The 22983-nt window shown below is 43.9% G+C and overlaps 3 protein-coding genes across 7 annotated transcripts in view; 2 read left to right on the top strand and 1 right to left on the bottom strand.

Moving 5' to 3' along the window:
- LOC115383112 (DNL-type zinc finger protein-like) overlaps positions 1-8483 on the top strand; it is a 34826-nt gene extending 26343 nt beyond the window's left edge. The window contains exons 5-7 of the mRNA XM_030085169.1: positions 1448-1561; positions 7655-7794; positions 7994-8483. Coding sequence (XP_029941029.1) covers positions 1448-1561; positions 7655-7794; positions 7994-8147 — 408 coding nt within the window. The 3' untranslated portion in view covers positions 8148-8483. The remainder of the gene's footprint in view (positions 1-1447; positions 1562-7654; positions 7795-7993) is intronic.
- Positions 8484-8958: 475 nt separating this feature from the next.
- LOC115382899 (uridine-cytidine kinase 1-like) lies at positions 8959-11905 on the top strand. The gene is made up of 7 exons (XM_030084861.1): positions 8959-9119; positions 9514-9673; positions 10181-10277; positions 10363-10505; positions 10581-10675; positions 11177-11225; positions 11316-11905. The coding sequence occupies exons 1-7, from the start codon at positions 9030-9032 to the stop codon at positions 11507-11509; spliced, it is 828 nt and encodes a 275-aa protein (XP_029940721.1). The 5' UTR covers positions 8959-9029; the 3' UTR covers positions 11510-11905.
- Positions 11906-12103: 198 nt separating this feature from the next.
- The window catches only part of LOC115382769 (rap guanine nucleotide exchange factor 1-like), a 47917-nt gene continuing 37037 nt past the window's right edge, over positions 12104-22983 (bottom strand). Inside the window, exons 13-27 of one of the 5 annotated variants that reach the window (XM_030084643.1) lie at positions 20547-20693; positions 19969-20061; positions 18830-18915; positions 17803-17908; positions 17031-17106; positions 16632-16716; positions 15696-15788; positions 15314-15499; positions 14678-14762; positions 14504-14598; positions 14092-14170; positions 13893-13994; positions 13706-13803; positions 13439-13567; positions 12433-13220 (exon numbers count right to left, since the gene is read on the bottom strand). In XM_030084643.1, the coding sequence (XP_029940503.1) occupies positions 13070-13220; positions 13439-13567; positions 13706-13803; positions 13893-13994; positions 14092-14170; positions 14504-14598; positions 14678-14762; positions 15314-15499; positions 15696-15788; positions 16632-16716; positions 17031-17106; positions 17803-17908; positions 18830-18915; positions 19969-20061; positions 20547-20693 (1611 nt within the window). In that variant the 3' untranslated portion in view covers positions 12433-13069. Of the gene's footprint in view, positions 13221-13438; positions 13568-13705; positions 13804-13892; positions 13995-14091; positions 14171-14503; positions 14599-14677; positions 14763-15313; positions 15500-15695; positions 15789-16631; positions 16717-17030; positions 17107-17802; positions 17909-18829; positions 18916-19968; positions 20062-20546; positions 20694-22983 lie in introns of all 5 variants that reach the window. The other 4 variants (XM_030084648.1, XM_030084645.1, XM_030084646.1 and 1 more) reach the window with 4 other exon arrangements.

Genomic DNA, 22983 nt, shown 5'->3' with positions numbered 1-22983 from the left:
TAAATTTTAATTACAATAATTGAAAATGTATTGAAAAAAATGCTACAAGTAAGACAGCAGGGTAATAAAAATGTTTGTGAAAGTAAGGTAGGAATACTATTTCCTAAACAAAGTTCAGATGCACATAACACATTTTTAATGGCACCACTTCACCTGTTCTCCTGTGTACACTTGCACAATTTAAGATGCAAGGCCGACTGGTTTTATGCAGCATTCTGGGAGAGCTTGTCACATTTCATTTGTAGATGCAGACTGGCTCAGGCTTGTAATGCCAGCTTTACTCAGTATTGCAGACATTAGACACATTCATTATCAAGCACTGTGGCAAATGTGCTCAGCTTCATTTAGCTCCTGAACAGAGGCATCACAGCGTGTCTAAAATTACAGGATTGGTCCTGCTTAATAATAAATGCTGGTCTAAGTTGAAGTTTCATGAATAAGAAATGAACGTTCCTAGAAAAAATTAAAAGTTTGAAGCAACACATTGGCTGTTGCAGAGTGGAATGATTACCTGAGAGGCTTTAGGATCTTTGTCTTCCAACATATGAATATATAGAGGGGTTTTTTTATTATTTTTTGTTTAATCCTATAACACAAAATCAAGATTTCCTCATCCTTATTTGCATAACCTTTCTTTGAGCAAATGAATTCATAAAAGCTGCACGTGAATGCACAAGGATGAGTCAGCGGCCTCAGGTTTCACACTGACTGCAGTTCTTGAACTTTCTGGAAATCTTCCTTTCTGGTCTGCAGACAGAATCTTGTTATCTTTCATCTATTAGCAAATTTAAAGAAAAGTAAAGAAACACTAAGGGCAAACAATGAAGTTATTGAAACTATCATGGTCCATGAGGAATGGGAAGCTGTACCAACCAAGCAACCCAACACAACAGTTAAAAATGTTTAAGGTTGAAACAGGCATGATTGAGTAAATATAGTTCAGTAGTTTTACTATTCAATAAAGGTTGATTTGATTAATAATAACGAAAAAGATTGATTTGATGGAATTTTGATGGAAACTGAGCATTTTGTTGACATGCTGACATTGTGGGTGAATATATTAGTGATATATTCATTTCTTTGAAAAATACTGACATAAAAGTAGCAACAATTTTAAACATTCCACATCCAAAGAAAAAAAAAATTCCAGAGGATCAGCAACAGGGTTTTATTATGAAAATCTAGGAATACGTGTTGTCGTCACTTCCGTGTGTTGCTCTCACGTAAATAAACCACACCGGAACGTTTGAACTCATCGGTCATGTCGCTTTTACAAACCTACCGCTGCGTCGCTTCCTCCGGGATGTACGGCGCCGCCAGGCCGCTGCTCCGGTCCTTCGACAGCCGTGCAGGAGCGTCCGGACTCGGCTGCGCCTGCTCTCCGCCCCCGGTAGAAACCTGCAGCTCGAGGAGGAGGAGGTTTCATCAGCTCTCGCCTCGTCCTCAGGCACGTGCAGCGGGTCTCTGGTCTCACAGAGGGGTTTCCACCTCACCGGGGGTCAGAAGCGATGCTGTGGGAAAGATCGAGTCGACTCACTATCAGCTGGTTTACACCTGCAAGGTAGAACAAACAGCGGAGTGTGTGTTTAATGTCTTCAGTGTTTCACAAGTTTCACACTCGGGTCACAGTCGTGTGTGATAAAGTATTATCCTGTAAAGTTTCAAGCACTTCTAAAGAGTTCATCACAATTAATTAGGTCTTAATTTAGATTTCATTTGGAATATATTGTAATATAGGACTGTAATATTTCGTGTTGTAGTCGAGACCCACCTGCATTTACACCTACAGTCAACATGGAGACAAAAAAAACAACAACAAAAAAAAAAACACCCATGTAAACTGGGTCTCTGATTAGCCTCATCTGCCTCTTTTTGACTGCGGTCAAGTGAGCCTACACTTCTTAGCCCGCAGTCAAATGAGCCGCACGTTCACTAGCTGTGCGCAAATACACCGAGCATTACGGTAACACCGTTCCAAAACTCATTTAAAAAAAAAGTGGAGCACTACGGAACACAGCTCACTGCATGTAATACATTATATATTGATGATTATATATTACTGCACTTCATGAATTATATATTACTTTCATAAACACTATGATGTATGAATACTGTGTACTTTTACTCTCATTTGTTGCCAAAGTTCATTAGACATAGTAAGACAAGCCATTGTTATCTGACTTTGAAGTGCATTACAATCCTGTTTTTCAATAAGTAGTCCACAAAATCAGTACTGCTGGACTTAATACATTACAAATTACCTGCACAAGTACTATGAAGTACTATTACTGTGTACTTTTCCTGTAATTCATGGCCGAAATCCCCATTTCATGTGAATAAAAGCCATTTTCGCCTGACTTTGAAGTGCATTAAAATCCTTTTTTTCAATAAGTAGTCCACGAAATCAGTACTGCTGGACTTAGAACATTACATATTACTTGTACAATGACTATGAAGTACTATTACTGTGTAGTTTTCCTGTAATTCATTGCCAAAGTTCCCTTTTGTTGTAAATAAAAGCCAATTTCGCCTAACTTTGAAATGCATTAAAATCCTTTTTTTCAATAAGTAGTCCACGAAATCAGTACTGCTGGACTTAATACATTACAAATTACTTGCACAAGTACTATGAAGTACTATTACTGTGTAATTTTCCTGTAATTTGTCGCCAAAGTTCAACGTTGTTGTAAATAAAAGCCAAATTCTCCCAACTTTGAAGTGCAATAAAATCCTTTTTTTCGATAAGTAGTCCACAAAATCAGTACTGCTGGACTTAGTACATTACATATTACTTGTGCAATGACTATGAAGTACTTTTACTGTGTACTTTTCCTGTAATTCATTGCCAAAGTTCCCTTTTGTTGTAAATAAAAGCCAATTTCGCCCGACTTTGAAGTACATTAAAATCCTTTTTTTCAATAATTAGTACACGAAATCTGTACTGCTGGACTTAGTACATTACACATTACTTGTGCAATGACTATGAAGTACTATTACTGTGTACTTTTCCTGTAATTTGTCGCCAAAGTTCAACGTTGTTGTAAATAAAAGCCAAATTCGCCTGACTTTGAAGTGCAATAAAATCCTTTTTTTCGATAAGTAGTCCACAAAATCAGTACTGCTGGACTTAATACATTACATATTACTTGTACAAGGACTTTGAAGTATTTTTACTGTGTGCTTTTCCTGTAATGTGTCACCAAAGTTTCCTGTAGGTGTGAATAAAAGCTAATTTTGGCCCAAATTTGAAGTGCATTAAAATCCTTTTTTTCAATAAGTAGTCAATGACATCAGTACTGCTGGACTTAATACATTACAAATTATTTGCACAAATACTATGAAGTACTATTACTGTGTAGTTTTACTGGAATTCATTGCCAAAGTTCCGTTGTTGTAAATAAAAGCCAATTCCGCCCGACTTTGAAGTGCAATAAAATCCTTTTTTTTCATAAGTAGTCAAATAAATCAGTACTGCTGGACTTAGTACATTACATATTACTTGTACAATGACTATGAAGTACTATTACTGTGTACTTTTCCTGTAATTCATGGCCGAAATCCCCATTTCATGTGAATAAAAGCCATTTTCGCCTGACTTTGAAGTGCATTAAAATCCTTTTTTTCAATAAGTAGTCCACGAAATCAGTACTGCTGGACTTAGAACATTACATATTACTTGTACAATGACTATGAAGTACCTTTACTGTGTAGTTTTCCTGGAATTCATTGCCAAAGTTCCCTGTTGTTGTAAATAAAAGCCAATTTCGCCTAACTTTGAAGTGCATTAAAATCCTTTTTTTCAATAAGTAGTCCACGAAATCAGTACTGCTGGACTTAGTACATTACACATTACTTGTGCAATGACTATGAAGTACTATTACTGTGTACTTTTCCTGTAATTTGTCGCCAAAGTTCAACGTTGTTGTAAATAAAAGCCAAATTCGCCTGACTTTGAAGTGCAATAAAATCCTTTTTTTCGATAAGTAGTCCACAAAATCAGTACTGCTGGACTTAGTACATTACATATTACTTGTGCAATGACTATGAAGTACTTTTACTGTGTACTTTTCCTGTAATTCATTGCCAAAGTTCCCTTTTGTTGTAAATAAAAGCCAATTTCGCCCGACTTTGAAGTACATTAAAATCCTTTTTTTCAATAAGTGGTACACGAAATCAGTACTGCTGCACTTAATACATTACAAATTATTTGCACAATGACTATGAAGTACTATTACTGTGTACTTTTCCTGTAATTCATTGCCAAAGTTCCCTGTTGATGTGAATAAAAGCCATTTTCGCCTAACTTTGAAGTGCAATAAAATCCTTCTTTTCAATAAGTAGTCCACACAATCAGTACTGCTGGACTTAGTACATTATATATTACTTGTACAATGCCTATGAAGTACTATTGCTGTGTAGTTTTTCTGGAATTCATTGCCAAAGTTCCCTTTTGTTGTAAATAAAAGCCAATTTCGCCCGACTTTGAAGTACATTAAAATCCTTTTTTTCAATAAGTAGTTCACAAAATCAGTACTGCTGGACTTAACACATTACATATTACTTGTACAAGGACTTTGAAGTATTTTTACTGTGTACTTTTCCTGTAATGTGTCACCAAAGTTCCCTGTAGGTATGAATAAAAGCTAATTTTGGCCCAAATTTGAAGTGCATTAAAATCCTTTTTTTCAATAAGTAGTCCATGACATCAGTACTGCTGGACTTAATACATTACAAATTACTTGCACAAGTACTATGAAGTACTATTACTGTGTAGTTTTACTGGAATCCATTGTCAAAGTTCCCTGTTGTAAATAAAAGCCAATTTTGCCTGACTTTGGTGACAAATGACAGGAAAAGTCCACAGTAAAAGTACTTCACAGTGCTTGTACAAGTAATATGTATTGTATTAAGTCCACCAGTACTGATTTCGTGGACTACTTATTGAAAAACAGGATTTCATTGCACTTCAAAAGTCAGGCGAAATTGGCTTTTATTTACAACAACGGGGAACTTTGGCGACAAATTACAGGAAAAGTACACAGTAACAGTACTTCATAGTACTTGTGCAAGTAATTTGTAATGTATTAAGTCCAGCAGTACTGATTTCGTGGACTACTTATTGAAAAAAAGGATTTTATTGCACTTCAAAGTCGGGCGACAATTCAAAGCGACAATGGCTTTTATTCACATCAACTGGGAACTTTGTCGATGAATTACAGGAAAAGTACACAGTAATAGTACTTCATAGTACTTGTGCAAGTAATATGTAATGTATTAAGTCCAGTAGTACTGATTTTGTGGACTGCTTATCGAAAAAAAGGATTTTATTGCACTTCAAATTCAGGCGAAATTGGCTTTTATTTACAACAAAAGGGAACTTTGGCAATGAATTCCAGGAAAACTACACAGTAATAGTACTTCATAGTACTTGTGCAAGTAATTTGTAATGTATTAAGTACAGCAGTACTGATTTCGTTGACTACTTACTGAAAAAAAGGATTTTAATGCACTTCAAAGTCAGGTGAAATTGGCTTTTATTTACATCAACAGGAAACTTTGGTAACAAATTACAGGAAAAGTACACAGTTAAAGTACTTAAAAGTACTAGCGCAAGTCATTTTTAATGTATTATGTACAGCAGTACTGATATCGTGGACTACTTATTGAAAAAAAGGATTTTAATGCACTTCAAAGTCGGGCGAAATTGGCTTTTATTTACAACAAAAGGGAACTTTGGTGACACATTACAGGGAAAGTACACAGTACAGGTACTTCATAGTCATTGTACAAGTAATATGTAATGTACTAAGTCCAGCAGTACTGATTTTGTGGACGACTTATTGAAAAAAGGATTTTAATACACTTCAAAGTTAGGTGAAAATGGCTTTTATTCACACCAACGGGGAACTTTGGTGACACATTACAGGAAAAGCACACAGTAAAAATACTTCAAAGTCCTTGTACAAGTAATACGTAATGTGTTAAGTCCAGCAGTACTGATTTTGTGAACTACTTATTGAAAAAAAGGATTTTATTGCACTTCAAAGTCAGGCGACAATGGCTTTCATTTCCAACAACAGGGAACTTTGGCAATGAATTACAGGAAAAGTACACAGTAATAGTACTTCATAGTCATTGCACAAGTAATTTGTAATGTATTAAGTCCAGCAGTACTGATTTTGTGGACTACTTATCGAGAAAAAGGATTTTATTGCACTTCAAAGTCGGGCGAAATTGGCTTTTATTTACAACAACGTTGAACTTTGGCGACAAATTACAGGAAAAGTACACAGTAATCGTACTTCATAGTACTTGTGCAAGTAATTTGTAATGTATTAAGTCCAGCAGTGCTGATTTCGGGGACTACTTATTGAAAAAAAGGATTTTAATGCACTTCAAAGTCGGGCGAAATTGATTTTTATTTACAACAAAAGGGAACTTTGGCAATGAATTACAGGAAAACTACGCAGTCAAAGTACTTCATAGTCATTGTACAAGTAATATATAATGTACTAAGTCCAGCAGTACTGATTTTGTGGAAAACTTATCAAAAAAAAGGATTTTATTGCACTTCAAAGTAAGGCGAAATTGGCTTTTATTTACAACAACGTTGAACTTTGGCGACAAATTACAGGAAAAGTACACAGTAATAGTACTTCATAGTACTTGTGCAAGTAATTTGTAATGTATTAAGTCCAGCAGTACTGATTTCGTGGACTACTTATTGAAAAAAAGGATTTTAATGCACTTCAAAGTCAGGCGAAAATGGCTTTTATTCACATGAAATGGGGATTTCGGCCATGAATTACAGGAAAAGTACACAGTAATAGTACTTCATAGTCATTGTACAAGTAATATGTAATGTACTAAGTCCAGCAGTACTGATTTCTTTGACTACTTATTAAAAAAAGGATTTTAATGCACTTCAAAGTCAGGCAAAATTGGCTTTTATTTATAACAACAGGGAACTTTGGTGACACATTACATGAAAAGTACACAGTAAAGGTACTTCATAGTCATTGTACAAGTAATATGTAATGTACTAAGTCCAGAAGTACTGATTTTGTGGACTACTTATTGAAAAAAGGATTTTAATGCACTTCAAAGTTAGGTGAAAATGGCTTTTATTCACACCAACGGGGAACTTTGGCGACAAATTACAGGAAAAGTACACAGTAATAGTACTTCATAGTACTTATGCAGGTAATTTGTAATGTATTAAGTCCAGCAGTACTGATTTTGTGGACTACTTATTGAAAAACAGGATTGTAATGCACTTCAAAGTCAGATAACAATGGCTTGTCTTACTATGTTTAATGAACTTTGGCAACAAATGAGAGTAAAAGTACACAGTATTCATACTTCATAGTGTTTATGAAAGTAATATATAATTCATGAAGTGCAGTAATATATAATCATCAATATATAATGTATTACATGCAGTGAGCTGTGTTCCGTCGTGCTCCACTTTTTTTTGAAATGGGTTTTGGAACGGTGTTACCGTAATGCTCGGTGTATTTGCGCACAGCTAGTGAACGTGCGGCTCATTTGACTGCGGGCTAAGAAGTGTAGGCTCACTTGACAGCAGTCTCTTTTTGCACCATGAGAAAGACTCTTATTCAATGTAACACATCTGTTTTTGTCTTATCTGCAGGTTTGCTCCACCAGGTCCATGCAGAAGATCTCTAAGTTGGCGTACCACAAAGGTGTCGTGATCGTCACATGTTCGGGATGTAAGAACCATCACATCATCGCTGATAATCTCTCCTGGTTCTCTGACCTGGAGGGGAAGAGGTGGGTGGTACCCTCGACTCTGTAATGTCTGTCTTTAATACAGTATATGCTGCAGAAACAAAAAGGGAAGGCTGTTTCCATTTTATGTACTTCACTAGTCCAATACAGGAGGAAACGCACAGAGACGCATCCATCTGAATGTTCTGTTCTGCTGTGTAACGTTTTAGAGCATTGTATGATATGTTGCTTTGTGCTTCAGGAACATCGAGGAAATCCTGGCTGCCAAAGGAGAGACTGTGAGGCGGGTGGAGGGCAGCGCTGCTCTCGAGATCGTGTTGGATGAATCCAGAAAAAATAATCCACAAAATGGAAAAGACACAGGACGGACAGACAATGAGCCAGAAAAGCAATAAAGTTTGTAATGTGTTTATACTCTGTGTGACAAACTGAAGGAGGGACCTGTTTGCTGGTTTATTCTGTGAGTCTGCAGGATGCGGATTCAGTAGCTGCCTACGGGACTAAAATGAATCATGCTTGTGGCTTTTGTCACCCGATCTCTGAGACATTATTCTGTATAAAGCAGATATAAAAATACCAGATCAGGAACTTTCTTTTGCAGGAAAGATGATTAAAGAGGTCTCGACAATTTATCATCTCTTTGTAAAGTGTAAGATAAGTGTATTTATGTTAAATTAAACACTCAGCTTTTTAATTGCATTTGTCATTTTGAGCAAAGAGTTAAGTTTTCAATTCCTACTGTTTCGACTTTTTTTTTTTGCATTTTCTTTATTATTATGATCTCTGACCCCATCCTACTGAAATAGAGGATATCATCCTGTTTTTAAACTTCATTGTCAATTGTGGTTATTTTAAAGGAAATCAACAGTGAAAAGAGCAGGTGTCTGTTTTTTATGCACATTTTAAAACAGTTGTACAGATTTAGTGTTGTTCACTACTAATGTGATGGATAAATACCGCTATTTTATTAAGTGGGGGATACTGATCAACTATGTTTGAAATCATTAATGAAAACACAGAAAATCAAATGCAGCACAAAAATATATTCATGTTTCCTCTTTTGAATTTCGCCTTCTTCATCAGTTTATTTTTAAAACATTTCAGAACTAGAATAAAAATAACCCGACGGTTTGTTTTCGTGTGACGTCACGTCTGGAGCACGTTGTTTTGACAGCTCTCGTCAGTTCTCGCGAGAGCGGCGCGGTGTCACTCCAGCAGTTAGCCCAGCTAGCGCACCTCCAGCCCTCTGTCGTCTTCCTCCTCCTAGCCAGACCGCCATGGACGGTTCGGGAGCCTCCGGGGAGGCCGAGCGGCCTCGGCATCACCCCTTTTTGATAGGAGTCAGCGGGGGAACGGCCAGCGGGAAGGTCAGGACGGTTCATTACAGCCTCAGCGCGACAGCTAGCATCTTCCGGTAGCTTCTTAATGTGCGACAGAAGCGCCAAAATTAACCAAGTATCTAAAATATCCGCAGTATTTCGGCATTACGCGTTTTTTTTTTACCCCATTGATAGTGAAGCTTTTTCATTTGTTCTGTGTATATATTAGCACATTTATATGTGTCACATAGTGACATTTCATGGCTCGTGACAGCTGCGGCAGGAAGTCAGCTGACTGTCATTAAACTTGAGAGATGCTAAAAATGACATTTTAAAATTTCTGTTCCTTTCACTCATTCAGCTGTTGTGTTTTGAAATTACTCCAACGGACTGGTCGCACTCATCAGAGCAGGAAATGTGACTCGTTTCTCCATTCGTACAGTCTACAGTCTGCGCCAAGATCATGGAGCTGCTGGGGCAGCACATGGTGGACCACCGCCAGAGGAAGGTGGTTATCGTGAGTCAGGACTGCTTCTACAAAGTCCTGACCCCAGACCAGAAGGCCAAGGCCCTGAAAGGCCAGTACAACTTTGACCATCCAGGTACGCTGCCGGAGCATGCTCTGCCTCTGAAAGTAGGTCACGGAAGTCATGGTGCACAAGGTAGAAAAGCTCCAGAGGAACCAGAGGATGAGCTGTCAAAATGAGTATTGATGAACACACTGCACACTTCAAAGTGAAAGAGAAAGTCTTCCCTGAAGAGGCGTGAGTGAGAATACTTACTGATTTGACGTCTTTGTTAGGCGGATCTGTAATTCTTCACCCTATGCACGGGGCTCCGTCCGAGTTATTTACATGATATAACTCAAATTCATGAGTGTAGACTGAAGCACATTGGCATGTCTCAAGACCTGTCACCAAAGAAAAATGTGATCTGCAGAAACACCAGTGTGTGTGTCACATTCCAGCTTTGAAGGGAGAAGCACTGAAAAGAAATGTTGCCTCAGGTCTGAAGTTCAAGTGGACCTTCTGGAAAATCTGAGCTTTGTTTACTTGAAGAAAATGGGTCACAGATATTTACTCTGCTCATCTCTTCTGTTTCTGTCGCAGAGGCATTTGATACCGAGTTAATGTACCAGACCTTGAAGGATATCGCCGAGGGCCTTGTGGTTGAAGTGCCGACGTACGACTTCGTCACCCATTCCAGGTAGAAAAGACACAGAACAACAGGGAGAATCCTCCATTCTCGTGCTTCAGTGCTTTTCTCTGAGATCACCCGTGTGCGCCGACAGGTTAGAGGACAGGATCACGGTTTACCCGGCAGACGTCGTCCTCTTCGAAGGGATCCTCGTCTTCTACCCGCAGAAGGTGCGCGACATGTTTCACATGAAGCTGTTCGTGGACACGGACTCGGACGTCAGGCTGTCTCGCAGAGGTACCCAACCTTTCTCCGCAAATCGCCGCTCCGGCTGCCGTCCTGTTGAGATCCGCCGTTCATTTTTCTCCGTAGTCCTGCGAGACATGAGCAGAGGGAGAGACCTGGAGCAGATTCTCGGTCAGTACACAACGTTCGTCAAGCCCGCCTTCGAGGAGTTTTGCTTACCGGTAAGTATGACAGTCCCTTCTTCATGACAGTCAACAGCTTTTTTTATTCAAAACAGATCAATAAATATGTTTTTTTTTCCCCAATTATGTGGAGTTTCTTTTCAAAAAGGCTGCGTTTTCAGTGGCTCCGATAACTGCCGTCGTGTAAACGGACCCCCAAAACACAACAGAAGTGCAGCATTTTCAATTAAAAGTGGACAAAACTTAAACGTGGCTGCGTGTTTACTTTCCAGAGTGAACAGATTCTGCTCCATGAAAATCAGTGCGCTCCTAATCCCTAAACTTCTTTTGTAGAAGTCCGAGTTCCAACTTCTCCAGAATTACTCCCATTATCTGCAGCGTCCATATTTACTTCTCACGTCACATCTTTTGCACACGGGAGTCACTTCAGCAGTGTAGACAGCAAATTGCCATCTGAACAACATAAAATGTGAAGTGAGTGTTAAAATTGATTTTTTTTATCGAGCAGAACCTTTTTTAAGATTGTTTTCTTCTTTCCAGACTAAGAAGTACGCAGACGTCATCATTCCCAGAGGAGTCGATAACATGGGTCAGTGCTTTCTTTTGACTTTCCACGTTCTCCAACACTTCAGGGACACTTAAGAGAGAACTAAAAATCCCATTCTCCATGTCCACTCAGTGGCCATCAACCTCATCGTGCAGCATATCCAGGACATCCTGAACGGCGACCTGTGCAAGTGGCAGCGCGGCTCCATGAACGGCCAGGGGCGGAGCCTGAAGCGGGCCATCGGCGAGCAGAGCGACCTGCCGAACGGCGCCGCCAACCTGCCGGGGAAGCGAGTCCTGCTGGAGCCCAGCAGCCGGCCGCACTGAGCAAACGGAGCGGCAGTTTTGAGCCTCGCGGATGAGAAGTTTCTCATCCGTTTTTAAACATGACGACTTGCTGCGAGCATCCAGCGCTGCAGAATCACATCAGTATCATTTCTTCTTTAAATGTACAGTCTTCCCCGATGCTGTCTTTTTAATGTCAAAACATGTTGCTGAGCTGGAAGGTCCTTGAAGTGGATGGTAGAATTCTCTGCACGCTCTCCCACCTGGACCTGACCACGAAAAGAATGTTGTTAGTTGCTCTAAATGAGATTCGTATATTTAAACTATAGTAATATTAAGCTACTGTCTCACTGCGTTCGTTGTTTCTCTGTATTTATGTGGCATTGAGGACTTAGCACTGCCTTAAGATTTGTTTGTTTTTTTAATAAAAGGTGCTGTATGTAACATTTTCAATTCACCTGTGTTGAAGGTTATCAAACTAACATGTTGGTCCCAGCAGCATTGAATCTGTCCCTTAAAGATGAAATCAACTGACAGATTTCTGAAGCGCGACGACGATACGACCCGAGCCGAGGTATCTCGCCAACTAGCATTAGCCTCGAGAAGCGATAAGAAGTGTGCGAGCGACACGGCGTGTATAGAAACAGAGCTGTTTTTGTTTTATTGGAGTTTGAGAGCACAGTGTGACGTGTTGGTTTTGACCATTATTCCAAAACAAGAAAAACAAAACAAAAAGATTTACTACAGCACATTTTGGAATGACACACAAACACACACACGAGTCGCGAGGACTTCAGTCGCACACCCACACACACTCACACACACACGCTGGACGTGACGGGGACGTGATTGTGATTGCCTGGCGTTTCTCTACACTTGAACACGGCACTCCATGATGATTCAGTATGACGTACATAGATCACAGCATCTTGAGTAATTTCGTCTTTTTCGTGTTTTTGCTTCGCTTTTTTTTTCTTTTTTAGTGCACATACGTATGGCACTTGGGAGAAGCTAAGCTCTTCTCATAAGCTTAAACATCCTTTTCGAGAACAAAAGGAGCACTGTATATAATACAATTCATAACCATACATGATTCTTACACAAAAGAAAAAAAAAACAAAAGAAAAAAAAAAGGTTTCAAAACAAACTGGTAGGTTCTAGTCTGTAAAAGGCCATCCTCTCCTCCGAGCTGGGAACCTCGGGTCGGCGTCTCGGCGAGCGGCGGGCTGCAGAAGATGACCGGCGAATGGCACGTAGATGAGGAAGAGGAAGGAGCGGCCGGAGGGGGAGGTGGACTCGCAGCAGCAGCTCCAGTCAGAGCGTGGCGTCGCGTCTCCCCGTCCGCTCTGTGCTTCCTCCACTCCACCGGCCTTCCTCCTCCTCCCCCTCCTCCTCCTCCTCCCCCTCCTCCGTCGGTAATCCCAATAGTAATCTCCCAGAGCGGCGGCGCTCTCTGTGAACCTCGGCGGCGCTCGGCTTGTCTCTGTTAAGTTTGTTCTGGATTCTTCTCCTCGGCTCCAGTGGATCGCTTCGGTCTGTAGTAAAGTGGAGTTAGTGTCATGAAGCACAGTTGGAGGTCAGAGTCGGGCGGCGGGCGGCGCCCTAGGTCTTCTCCTCGCGGTCCGTCTTGCGCCGGGTGATGTTCCGGGGCTTGATCTTGAGCGACAGCTCCCACAGGGCCTCCTCCGCCAGGTGGTCGCTGAAGTCGTTGAAGAAGGAGACGATGTCCTCGTTGCGCTTCAGCTCGTAGTGCCTGTGATCAGACGGGCTTTGATGAATGCGGGGAGAATTTAAAAACACAGAGCCTGTGCCAAGTCGTTGCTTTTTTAACAAGATTAAAATGTAATGAAAAACCGAAGTGGCGGCGCACTGCGGCCCCAAACAAACGACGACATTTATTGGCGTGATGGATGTCTGAGAAAGCGCCGCGCCGACGGATCGCTCATCGGGAATGCATCCCGGGGGACTCACACTTGCTGGAAGCGACGCATGCTGTCCAGGATGTTGAACTGCTGCCAGCGTTTGGAGAAGTTGACCTTCCCCTCAATGAGGTCGGGGTTCCCCAGGTGGACGAAGGTCAAGTCCTGGAGGATGAGACCCCTGATGGGAGGAGGAGGAGGAGGAGGAGACAGACGAGAATCGATCAACACGTCGCAGTCGCATCTGACATTCATTCACTTAATCAACTTTTAATGTTAAATTCAATTCATTCCTTCAGATCTGGGCGCGTCGACTCACAGGTAGGGGATGCAGGGCGGCTCCACCTCCGCCAGAGCGGCTCTGTAGGCCCTGAAGGACGAGGAGCTGTCGATCAGGGTGCAGTATTCCTCCAGACCCTGAGAGAGCAGAGAGAGGGAGGAGATCTTAAAGCCTCGTGGGGTGAAAGGCTTGACGGGAGGCGGCGAGCGACTGGAACACAGCGAACCTCCGAGGTCTGCTTCTGCCACTCCAGCCTCCGGATGGGAGCCGAGTCCAGCGCCGACAGTATTGCCAAGTACGAGTTGAAGTTGTTCAACTTTCTTAAGTGCTGGAAGGGAAAAACACACACACATTGTTGGCAATAAAAATGAGCGTGTGTGTGTGTGTGTGTGCGTGTAGTTTTCCTCTGGGGAACGTTAACCCACCTTCATTATCTTAATGAACTTGAGAAGCAGCTTCTCTCTGTCTTGAGCTTTCTCCTGCTGGATGATCAGAGAGCGCACCCTGCAGGAGACAAGCGGCGTCACCATCCACCCGAAACACGCCGCCACGTTTCAGTCAGACAGAAGAGACGACGACGGGTCGCCTTGATAAACTATTTACAGTCGAATGACGCCTCTGATGTCTATTTAAAGAAAATTTCTTTTTTTTTTTTAATCTAAACCGACGCTTTAACTCTGGCTGAAGACACACCTCAAGACATTCTGGAACGTTTTCGTTGCTGCTAACATATTCAAAGTTACACTAAAAGACAAATAGGATTTAAAGCAGTGCTTCTTCCAGTCTCCTCTGTGGTTCGTAAAGCTTTTCGCTGCTGCAGTGTTCCTGTCGTCTCACCAATAGCTCATGTTGTTAAAGTGCTCTGTGAACTGCGTCAGGTTGGGGCTCTTCTCCTCGTTCTGCTCCTTCGCCCACAGCAGGACCTCGGGAATCTGGCGGGAATGAAGAGGGTTAACGCTCGCTGCTGAGCGGGACGTTTCCTTCAGCGGGGAGGCAAACGAGCCGCCGTACCTCGATCTTATAGAAGAGCTCGGCGTCGAGGAGCGTCAGCTGGTCGGCGATCTCGTGGCTGCGGAAGTCGTGGAGCGTCCCCGGCCTGGAAAACACCGAAAATCAGTTTTTAACAGTGCGGATCTGCTGCAGGATCAATCTATTTACACACACACACACATACATTTTAAGAAAGAGCAACAAACTAATAGATGACTAAAACTAATTATAAAATAAAAAGAGAGGAAAAGACATTTATAAAATGCTGCTCTGGTTTTTGTATGCTCACATTGAGAATACCTGTAGAAAAACAGTGTCAGGAGAGCTTCAGCGAAAAGGAAAACCACTGAATGTTTTCAAAAACAAGTTCCTCTTCTGTCCACTAGATGTCCTCGCTCCACGCTCCGCCCTCTGGTAACAGCCTCACCTCTGAGGCTTGCCTCCGCCCTCACAGCCACATGCTGCTGTTTTCTATTTCTGACCTCCCGTCTGACTGAAACCCTTTTCCTGGATTTTCTCTAATCCCGATCACATCTGGTTTGATTAGAGTGTGTTTTCTCCATCTTTGTTCTCAAACTGCTGATTAAAAGCTTTTTAGAACGTGCCCTTTTCAAGCAGATTATTAAAACACAGCCGATTCCGCGCGGCTGAGCGTACCTGGCAGAGACTCCCCGGGCGGCCAGAGGCTTGAGGGAGTTAGTGTAGCGCAGCAGCTTCTTCTGCTCCACCTTGTCCAGGATGTTCTTGCGGAGGACGCGGGCGAGGCTGAGCTCGCCATTGCACACCAGCGTGAACACCAGGTCCATCAGCTGCTTCAGGATGTCCTCCGTCAGCTCCACCAGGCTGCGGGGAGACGGATTGGTAACGAAATCATACCTCCATACAGGAAAGCAATCCTTTAACAAAAATAATGAGGGTTTGTCGATATTTCCCAGCTGCCTGAAGGCAGCAGAGGTTATTAATAAAGGTTATATGCACAGCCAAACGGATCAATAAGACTCCCGTCCCCGGCTCGGTGAAGTTGCTGGGCGATACTCACCAGAGCTCGTCCACCACGCGCACCAGCACGAAGAACGTGTTCTTGCTGACGCGCTTCTTGAACGTGTCCGGACTGTGGCAGAAGGTTGTGTATGTGCTCCGGGGTCAAGGAAACCAACGACACGTGGAGCGCAGCAAGTGGATTACACATTTATACTTCTACCATTTACTTTTTTAAGAATAATATAAAGATAATCTACAGCACAGACTAGGTTTAAATTACCCCCCTGAACCTTAAACAGCATCCTTCTTTAAATAGTTGTTTTTATCATTTAATTCTAAATTTACTAAATTTAGGCAGTTAAAATGTTGTGGATAGGTGTCAGCACGTGATGAAATAATCATCCTCTTATTGTGAAATGATTAACAGTTTAGGTTTTGTGTGCAGAAAAACACAAAATTCTGAATTCCTGAACTAAAAAGTTGTCAGCTTCATTAAACAGGACTTTTTTTCCTCAATCAACTTCATTCAGATTGATCGACAATAACATTAGAATAGAAATTCTTTTTTATCAAGAACAAACCCCTTTAAGTTGTATTTTGTTGCATTCAAAGAATATTCAAAGTAAAAATAGTTATTTATATCAATATCAACACAAATCTGATAAAAAATAATTCTGCGAGTAGATTCTGAATTCGAGCACATTTCAATAAAAGCTTGTTGTTACTGTAAAACAGAGTTCATGTTCAGTTAAACTCCAGACAGACTGACAGAAACACCTGATATCTTCAGGTATTTTCAGCATCAGTTTCCTGTGGTGAAGGATTTTAGGCGACTCAGGTCTCCGTCGATGAATATTTTAACCCAAAGCGGCACAAAGAAGATAAACAAATCTTTCCAAATTAAAGAAGGATTAAAGCCAGAAAAACAGACAAAATAAGAAAGAAACAGAAGCGGCGGCTCGGAGCGACAGGCTGAGTGATTTAAAAAGGATATCTGTAGTGTAGCTTCTTAATGAGGTCTTCTGGGGTTATAAAAGTCCTATATGTAGTCAGAAAGGCTTCACAGTACAAAACGAGATCTGTCGGGAGGAAGAGGAGCGCATTTCAGTCGACACGTTCAGCTGACTAATTAAAGCCGACAAGACATCCTCCAATCTGACGGATACACACTGCAAACACGCCGGCCTCAGACAGACGGGGGCTGTTTAGCACGCCGCTCACAGAGCAGTGATCACACATCAGTCAAAACCCAAGAATCACACTCAACAAACACAACAACGCGCCGCTGGATACGGAGGCGGAGAACGCAGATGCATCAAGTTGTCAAAACACGCGGCTGTGCCAGTGACCCAGAAACACGGAGAAAGCAGCCGCCGCCGCCGCGGTACGGTACCTTTGCGGTCTGTCTCTGTAGCGTGGACTAATAGAATGTCTCCCGATCCGGCGCGGACGTCGGGGCCGTCGTCATTCTGGGGGGGGGGGGGGGGGGGAGGCGGCGAGGTGCAGAGGATGGGAGGAGATGAAGGACAGAGAGAGAGAGAGATGAAGGAGAGAGTGGTTAGAGAGTTGACGTGAGGTAGTGCGGTCCTGCCCAAACTGTGGCAGGCTCAGTTCCTCCTCAGCGCCCCCCCCCCCCCAGCCCCCCCAGCCCCCCTCCGCCCTGCACCAGCTCCTCTGATGACGGAGGAAAAGTCAGACTACAGAGTGATAAAATCACAGCCACTGCAATATTCCCCGTCAGCACAGCACCGTGTGTCGCCACAGACCCGTAAATCCCCCTCCCCTGCAAACTCCACCCCCCCACCCCCTCCGTAGATCACTGTCACCCTGCTCCTCACCTTGCGGAGCAGAAAGCAGCATTTTCAAACATCTGTACATCAGACTGCACCACACAGGAGGGGGAGGGGGAGGAGGAGGAGGGGGAGGAGGAGGGGGGGGGGGGGGGGTTTATCAGTTTGACCGCTGCAGTTTCACAGTTTTACCTCCAGAGGGCAGCAGCAGCAGCTGGCAGCAGTGCAGCTCAGAATGTGATTTCACATCTGGGCAGCTGACGCTGTGACCTTTAGCCCGACGTGGACTAACGGGATGAAATGTGCGTCGTACGCCGGGTCGTACGCTCACAGCAGACCTCTAAACACCCGCCCTGTCAGCCGGGGGCGCCTCACCTCCTGCTTTAGTGTTATCCTGCTCATGATCTCCTTGTGGTCGATGAGGGAGAGCTCGTCCACGTCCTCCTCGTCGCTCCCGGCCGAGTCTGTGGATTTCTGCCTCCTGGAACGGAACATCAGCGACACGGCCGCTTTAGACACCAGTGACTGGAAACGCGGCCCGAAACGTGCTGCTCTTCATTTAACCAGATGTGTCGACCGCTAAAAGAATAACAGCATCATCCTCTAACTTCACAGCCGTCCGAGACCTCAGGAAGTGAAGACAGTAAAGTGAATAAACTGAGCTAAAGTAGCATTTATATGCAGGGAACAAACCTGTATGAACATAGAACAAAAACAGTCTTTTAGAAAGTGTAAATAATGGTTTTGACTAGTTTGACAGAAAGATAGTAATAATGAATGATTCATTATTTCAACAGTCCAAAATCAAACCCATCATTTTTAAATGAAAAACATTAATTTAAAAGCAATTTATACAACTCTGATGGTTTTGCGTTGAATCACTGCAGATACACTGCAATGCAAAGATAAGCTCACAGTAAATACTGTCACTCAGTGAAGTGAGATTAGAGATGATACTACTACTTTTATCAACATGACTTAATAGTGTGGTGTTATTCTAATTGCTGGGTTTCACATTTACTCTCCATATTGATTATTTAATACAGGAATAAATGTCAGAAAACAGCGAGCAGTGAAAGATTTCTTGTTGAGAGGCGACTGCAGGAGTGTTTGGTGAAGCCGTGGTTAGCGGGACTTCCACCAAACAGTCCGAGAGTGTTCCTGAGTTCAACATGCCGGACAGACATCCTGGCCTGATTTTTGTATGTTCTTCCTGCCATGCGTTCCTTTTCGCTCCCCCAATGACAAGTGTGTAAAACAGAATCAATGTTTCGATGCTGATGCTTCTGAGTGCTGCAATCTAGATCACTGCTTGCAATAAATGACGCACTCCTAAGATAAATGAGTAAACTGACTAGTTTTGTGACATAATGGATCTAAAACAGATAAACGCGACACTCACCTTTCCTTTTCTAAAGCCTCTTTGCTGTTGGTGGAAGGTGTCTGAGGGGTCTGGTCCTGCAGCACATCATCAGCTGCAATCGTTTCCTAATCGATGGAGGGAAAAAAAAAACAAAACAATAATGAGGCTGAGCGCTGTGGGAAGCATCGACCGTCACCGGTGAGTGATTCCATGCAGTGACGGACAGGAGGCGGGTTTATCGATGAGATCGTATGAAGCGCCGGGATCTCATGCAACACGTGGAGGCGGAGAAGAGGATGAATGCTTGGAACCGACGTATTTTCACAGGAAAAAACAAAAAACCTCCGTCAACCTTGACAGGTCAAGGTTGAAAGGGCCGATGGGTAAAATGCAGCTTTTCCCCAGCATGAGGTAAAAAAAAAAAAAAAACCCCAACAGATGAGTCCCAAAACAGAATGACACCAGCGCACCGTGTGTGTGTGTGGCTGCACCCCATGTGGAGCCACACACACCATCACTCGTCTCAATCACTTCACTCAGTCGCTCTCGCACATTTACAGAAGCCAAAAATACACCTCCAGTGCACAAGCTGGCCCAAGGGAGAACAAACACAACCACACACACACACACACACACACACACACAGAAGCCGCCACACATGCACCGATGCACTTATACTGTTATGGAGGAATGTTATTGGAAAATTGAAAACTGGTGAACCATCGAGAATCCCGTCTCGGAGCAGCGACATGTCAGGCGTTAGATCGGGAACGGGGTTAAATGCTCGTTAGGAGTTGAAGCGCAGCCAGAGAGACAGCAGTCACCAGCCAGGCAGTCACAACAACACACACACACACTTTTTTTTTTTTTTTTTTAATTTGCCACAGACACCAGCCGGAGCGGACGGGTCCCTCAGCAGGCAAACCTTGTGAACCTGAAGTCATGCTCAGTCAGGTTTGCCTACATTCACATTCCATTTCAGCGCCATCCGTCCAGGAGATGAATCAATACTCAGAGCGGCGCATGCGAGAGTGACATCCGCCGGCCAGGCGACAGGCCCCTCGGCTCATCAGATCCCCCCGCCGCCGCCGCCGCCGCATCTGAATTGATTCACACCCCGAAGAGACGGGACGCGTAAATGGAACCGGCCTTTCACCCGTCGTGGTCAAGCTACTTACTCTGAGGGAGAGAGGCAGCTCCCCATTGGCCTGGCTGGAAGAGTACAAGTTGACATACTCCCCCTCCCCGCCCTCGTCATTCGCGCACTCGCTCTACGGGAGAAGAGGAGGGACACAGACCGAGGGGTGAGGCGGCGCAGAGAGGCTGGCAGAGTGCTCGCTCAGGGTGCAGCAGACATAAAGAGAGGCCGTGAGGCGGAGGAGAAGCAGCAGCTCGGCCTGTGGGGCTCCCAACGTCCTCCAGCTCCGCGTCCTCTCGGCCACCAGGTGGCACTGGAGTGCACGGTTTCTGCAGTATTGACTTGCAAGAAGAACATGCAACATGCTCCACTGGCATTCCTGTTTTTTTTGTTAAGTTTGTTTTTTTTTCTTCGACCGATAATCAGACAGCAGACAGTTTGTGGGCAGTGATGATGGCAACAAGATGCCTCCGAGTGAACGAGTCACCGTATTATCACAAGAACAACAACGCTGAGCACCAAACGGCTGTAATCTAACACCGATCGGCACCGGGGGGGTGGGGTGGGGGGGGAGCAGGGCATCCACAATCACAGTTCATCCGGCCGTCCGGAGCTCACCGCCGAGGTGTGGAGAGAGTCAGTGAGAGAAGACTCAGAAGGAAGACAGACGGCCACAGAGCCCAGCGAGCCGGCCAGGGAACCGTTGGGCCCGCCCCCGCTGCCATCCAGAACGGTGGCATTGGTCAAGGCAACCTGGTCCAAGCTCTGTGATTGGTGGAAAGAATGAAAGCAAGGGGTGGGAAAAAAAAAAGAAAAAGAAGAAGAAGAAGAAAAAAAGAAAAAGAAGACAGGACTAAGAAATCAGAGGAGGAGAAAAGCAGAGCAGGTAGCAAAAGAAGCTGAACAATAGGAAGCAGAGGAGGGAGAATCACGTTCGCCACAGCTCCCTGGACTTCTGTTAAAGCCTATAGGAAAGCAGGAGTGATGTGCCCGAACATGAAACGCACTCACACACACTTCTGGGAAAAAATCTTCAAAAAAAAAAAAAAAAGCTAAAGCGGAATCGGTGACGGGAGGAGGAACGTCTCCACTGAGATGACACGGAAGATAATGAGACAGAAATGTTCAACACGGGCACAGATAAGCTCACATCCAATGACAGTGTGTGTGTGTTTGGACAGGAGATGCCTTAACAGTGAGTGAGTGTGTGTGCATGTGTGTGTGTGTGTGTGTGGCCGGCTGATGAAGCGCCTGCCAGCAGGGAGGTAGCAGTAACCTGTCTCAACACGTTGCACATACCAGTCCCGTTTCAGCACAGCAGCATAGATCTGTGCATACACAAATCACTACACAGCGCACACACACACACACACACACACACACACACACACACACACACACACATATACACAAGAAGGCACATGTTCACGCAGGTTTAAGAAAATAAAATCCCTCCTGCAGTCTCAAGTGTTGTGATAGAACGAGGAAGCCCAGATTATTAATAAAACAGTGTTTTCCTGTCAGCGTATGCAAAGCAGCTTTCCTCCTCAAAAAGCCCCCCATCACACCCCCAAAGAGTTGAGGAATGCAAACATTCCACAGAAAAAGACAAACGGGAGGTGTGGAAGTGTGTGTGTGTGTGTGTGTTTCAGGAGGGAAGGAGGCTGCAGCACGGAGCAGACAGGAGGTGGCGGCGAGGACAGCGACGGCGGCACGAACACAGCTGGGAGAAAAGAGAGACGGACGGAAGGAAGAGCAGAGCGAGGCGAGGAAATGTGTTTCCCATCAGGTCCATCTGGTGCCGCATTCCAGCGGAGCGGTCCTGAGGGAGATCCGCGCCGGGCCTCGACGCGCCTCACGCACCCCGGGGTCACCACGGGTCGGCCCCGCTCAAACGCCGACCAGAGGGCCGGAGCGGGTGCCGCCGCCGTTTTCAAGTGTTCCAATCTGACCCACGGAACAGTTATCTCATCTATAATCCTCAACCTACGGCCCGAAAGCCTCTGGAGGCCTCCAGATGAGCCGCTTCTGCACGCGCGAGTCAAGGAGCTTCGTGCAGCGGCGCTTCCAAACGCGCCCGGTGTTTTCTTTTCATTTTCTATTAAAGATAGAACAAACAAGATAGGCGAACTTCAGGCACACCGGCCGTGCTTCACGGTACACATTCTTTCTACCCTGCTGCGCTGAAACAATGACAGCAGCCAATAGTTTATTACCACAGGTAACGCCCCTCACAGCACTGCACGACGACTCCAGGACACCAGCACACAACTTTTCTACACTTTTAAGACCTTTTTAAGGATAAAAACAGACCATAAAGGTTGCTACAGAGGCATTGAGAACACACTGGTATTAACTATTACTGATGTAAAAACACATTAGTCCTAAAATACCACTGTGGGATGTTTAAAGCCAAAAAAAACCAAAATAAGCTGCTGCTGTACAAACCTCACAGGGAAGGTTTGTTTCGTCAAGAGCGAGAGCAGAAGTGGAAGAAGCGACATGAATAAAAAGGAACTGAGCGATTCTCCAACACAGGTTCAGCGGTCAGCTCTCCTGCGTTACAGGAGATCCCCGGTTTGAGCCATTCTGTGCAGAATTCGCATGTTCTCCCTGTGGGTTTTCAATCAAAGAGCCTCAGTTCGCTCCCACAGTCCAAAAGGCACGCTGCTGGAGTCAACCGGTCACTCTCCCGTGTTTACAGCATCTCGTTCTTATGAGCACCAGTTCATCTGGCTTGTATTTAACTGACTCATCCTTTTATTGTCTGTTATCCGTCACTGTTGCAACATGGGAATCTCCTCATTTTGGGATAAAAGTATAGAAGATGGATATGGATGGATAGAGATAATTACAGTAAACTGTAAAAAAATAAAATAAAATCCTTATTTAACTGTTTAACAACAAACAAAGAAAAAAATCTTTTTCAGATGAGTGATGAGGGGAACTCTGCTTTTTCCTTTCCTCGAGGAAAAGCACAAACCAAAGGCCCTGGAGGACGCCGAGGAGTAATCTGGTGCCGACAGGTTGTGGAAAGGAGCAGAAATAAGTGGAA

Source organism: Salarias fasciatus (genome assembly GCF_902148845.1).
Source record: "Salarias fasciatus chromosome 7 unlocalized genomic scaffold, fSalaFa1.1 super_scaffold_4, whole genome shotgun sequence".
In the NCBI taxonomy this organism is placed as follows: Eukaryota; Metazoa; Chordata; class Actinopteri; order Blenniiformes; family Blenniidae; genus Salarias; species Salarias fasciatus.
The sequence above is the reverse complement of the archived record's forward strand: the minus strand, read 5'-3'. Positions and strand labels throughout refer to the sequence as shown.